Raw genomic sequence first — 3,206 nt, forward strand, 5'->3', positions numbered from 1 at the left:
GGCTTCGTTTTCACGACAGGAAAGTTTAATAATTATCTTTTCTCGCCTGTCAACACTATCTCTGCTTAATACGATAAATTTCCTCTGTAAATGTCATTTTTTTCTGATATTCTTTGCTGTTTTTCAAGAAATTTTGTGTATCCGGTATAGTGTTCAGATTCCTCGACTTCTATTCATGTTCATGAAGAGAAAAACGAAATACAATCACCACAATGCAGAATTTCTAGGCAGCAGTGACCACCGTTATAGCCTTGCAACACATAACCCCAACTATACATACATACCCTGTATATTAACCCCTGCCACAAAGTGATTTAAATTTTGTTTCACGGGATTATTTTATCATCTGAGTTGTCCCGCATCATGCGCTTGTTTGCAAGAACAAAAAGGAAAGAATGGAGACGTATTCTTCCCGAAATTACCGAGGTTAAAATTACATCCAAACAAAATTTCTACAATATTTAACAGACAAGGTGATGAAATCTTGTAAAACTAAAGCGATAAAAAGAATACAAGCTAACGATGGACAGCATAACACAAAGACATCTCAGTATCTACATTATAGACAATGATATCCATTGTACCGACATAATGGACGATGTCGAAGAGCAGCCATAACTCCATGATAGCCCCCGATGAAGGTCACAAAACAATCCCTATGTATATACATATATACCCTAATCCCTATGTATAAACATATACATGAAAAAATCCCGAGACAGACCAGTTTTTACAGTCGAACAGACGAGACATCCTCTTCGCTTATTCTTCACGATTGAACCATAAACAGCGATATTTTCACATATCCGCCACCATTGGACAACAAACTACGATATTCTTGCTATTCGCTAAATATATTTCCCGTAACATACCCCCAAATGAACGACCTAGCAACTAACTGACAGTCAAATTATTATCGAGGGCAACGACAAGGAATCTGTTGATTATATTGCTTGTTTTTTGTATAACTCACTTATCACTGAGTTTTGCATAACTCTTACCAATTTATTATGTAGTATATACACATATATTTTGCATCCTTTTTGTTGTTAACTAATAATATTGTGAAGAACAATATTACATCCCGAATAAGTCAAAATCGTTGAGAAAAGAGTTAAACAGATTAACTTTCCCGACAAAAATTTTTTTGGTGCCACGAGCTGGAAGGGAATGTTAATGCGGATTTTCTATGAAAGAGTGACCACTGTTATACCCGTGCTACACATAACCATGGCTATACACATACAAAAAGATAGAAGGGATATTATTAACCCTTACTGTAGGAGAAATAGATAAAAGTTTTTGGTTTGTCCGGTTTGATTTGGAAGGGTTTGTTCTTAGGCACAGACGAATTCTCTGAGAAGGTATTCTTCGTTCGGTTCAGGAGGAAGTTATTAATTCAGAGAGGATAGTAGGTCATAGTAACGCAGAGGATAGTAGTAAAAATATCAAAGAGAGTAGAGGATACAATGTACGATGCGGTCCTTGGTTGAGTGTTTGAAAAGGAAAATGATCCTTTTCTAGTTATAGCTTGAGTATATATACCTTGAGTATATATACAATTTTAACTAATGCAAAGAGCATATTTGGTGGGAGTGGTTCATAACAAACATCAGATTTTCCTTTGGATAAAGAAAAACTATTAAAATCCGATTACAACAAAAGGCTCTGTTTGCAACATTAAGCATTGCAATTAAGATTGGTTCTCAGACAAAGAAATTTAGCTTATGAGTGTGCTTTGTTGCCATAAAAAAGGAAAGGATGTTCACTCAGATAAAGATAACAAAGAAAAACGCATGAAACAATGAATTTGAGGAATGTAAGATTGGTTAAATGACTCATGACATTGTTACAGTTTGTGTGATTGATTTGTACATTGGTTTATTTAATCATTTTATTTCATTTGGACCTTCGCGATATTCGAAATTCGCAGCACTTGCGACATACAGATGATAAAATGAGAACAAAATTAAAATCGGGGTTATCCCGCGTCATGCACTTGTTTGCAAGAACAAAAAGAATGAAGACGTATTATAGGGAAGTATGCTAACTTATTGTACAATACCTTACATATCTTCGTAAACGCTCAATACTTCCATGTGACGCAGTTATGCTTTGCTTTTTTTGTTATAAGTACTGAGCAGTGAATTTAAAATACTACAGTTGTTTTGGTCGTCATTTCGTAAGCATTGTTATGTTTTCACATTATACTCCAAATTTATTTACTGCTACTTAAAATAGAAATTGCTTATAGAATAGAAATGTAAAAGATTGCCTAAAACGTGCATTCCATGATATTACAATTTGTGCAGGAAGTCTCATCTTGTTCCTCTGATTTTTGCTGTTGAGATTTGTCGGTTTTATTGCAAAAATAACTCTTAATTCAACCAAACTTCGAGGATCGACCAAAAAAGTTACGTGAGGACCCAATTAGATTATGAAAGGCGATAATAACAGCTACTGTCAATTCCCAACTAATCTCTGGTTCTTCATTGCCATTCCACATGGATACCGTTGAAACAAAATACTCAGAAGCTCTACCGTGAAGTTCTATCGGTGAACCGTCGTCACCCTCTTTATTGTAGATTTTGGTTCCAGCGGTATGACATTCTCTAAGCATGGAAATTTCCTGAGTTGCTTTTTAAATTCGTTCCGATATTCCGTACTGCAATAACATTTTTAATGTTCACAGCTACAGAACTAACCAAGTACTTCTAGGACAAAATATTTCAACGATAAAAATAATATTTCTTTTGATGTTCCATAAGATCAGTTTTTACCTTCTCCAATAATAGAAGAACCAATTGCATGAAATGCTTAAATTAACAAATATTCCCGCGTAGCATCCTATGTAAAATGCTGTCATTTCGGAAAAATCGTAGAAAAGTGTTGACAAATAGATCACCGTTGATGCCAACTGTCCCAGTCCAATAAATGCCACGACTATCTTTAATGTTTGTAACAGCTCGTAGTTTCTAGTTGCTGAAATAGGAAATAGGAGAACGCTATGACAACCACTTCGATTATTCATAATTAATTAGTTTTCATGAAATCCTTGACAGATGTGATTCTATACCTGAATAACGAAGGAACAAAGCAAAGGATAGTCCGATAACATAAATACGCCATTCGATGATGGAGAGATAGACCAAATATCTTTCAGGGTGATGTTTTACTTGTCAAATATTTAAATAGCTCACTTGTTT

General features: G+C 34.8%; 1 protein-coding gene across 1 annotated transcript; it reads right to left on the reverse strand.

Annotated features, from left to right (window-relative positions):
- Window positions 1–2,383: 2,383 nt before the first annotated feature.
- Window positions 2,384–3,031, reverse strand: LOAG_13930 (hypothetical protein; the record flags this gene model as incomplete). The annotated part of the gene is made up of 2 exons (XM_003149434.1): window positions 2,384–2,612; window positions 2,781–3,031. 2 exons carry the CDS (start codon window positions 3,029–3,031, stop codon window positions 2,384–2,386), a joined length of 480 nt encoding a protein of 159 aa, XP_003149482.1.
- Window positions 3,032–3,206: the final 175 nt, after the last annotated feature.

This window comes from Loa loa, assembly GCF_000183805.2.
Source record: "Loa loa unplaced genomic scaffold supercont3.576, whole genome shotgun sequence".
Taxonomy (NCBI): Eukaryota; Metazoa; Nematoda; class Chromadorea; order Rhabditida; family Onchocercidae; genus Loa; species Loa loa.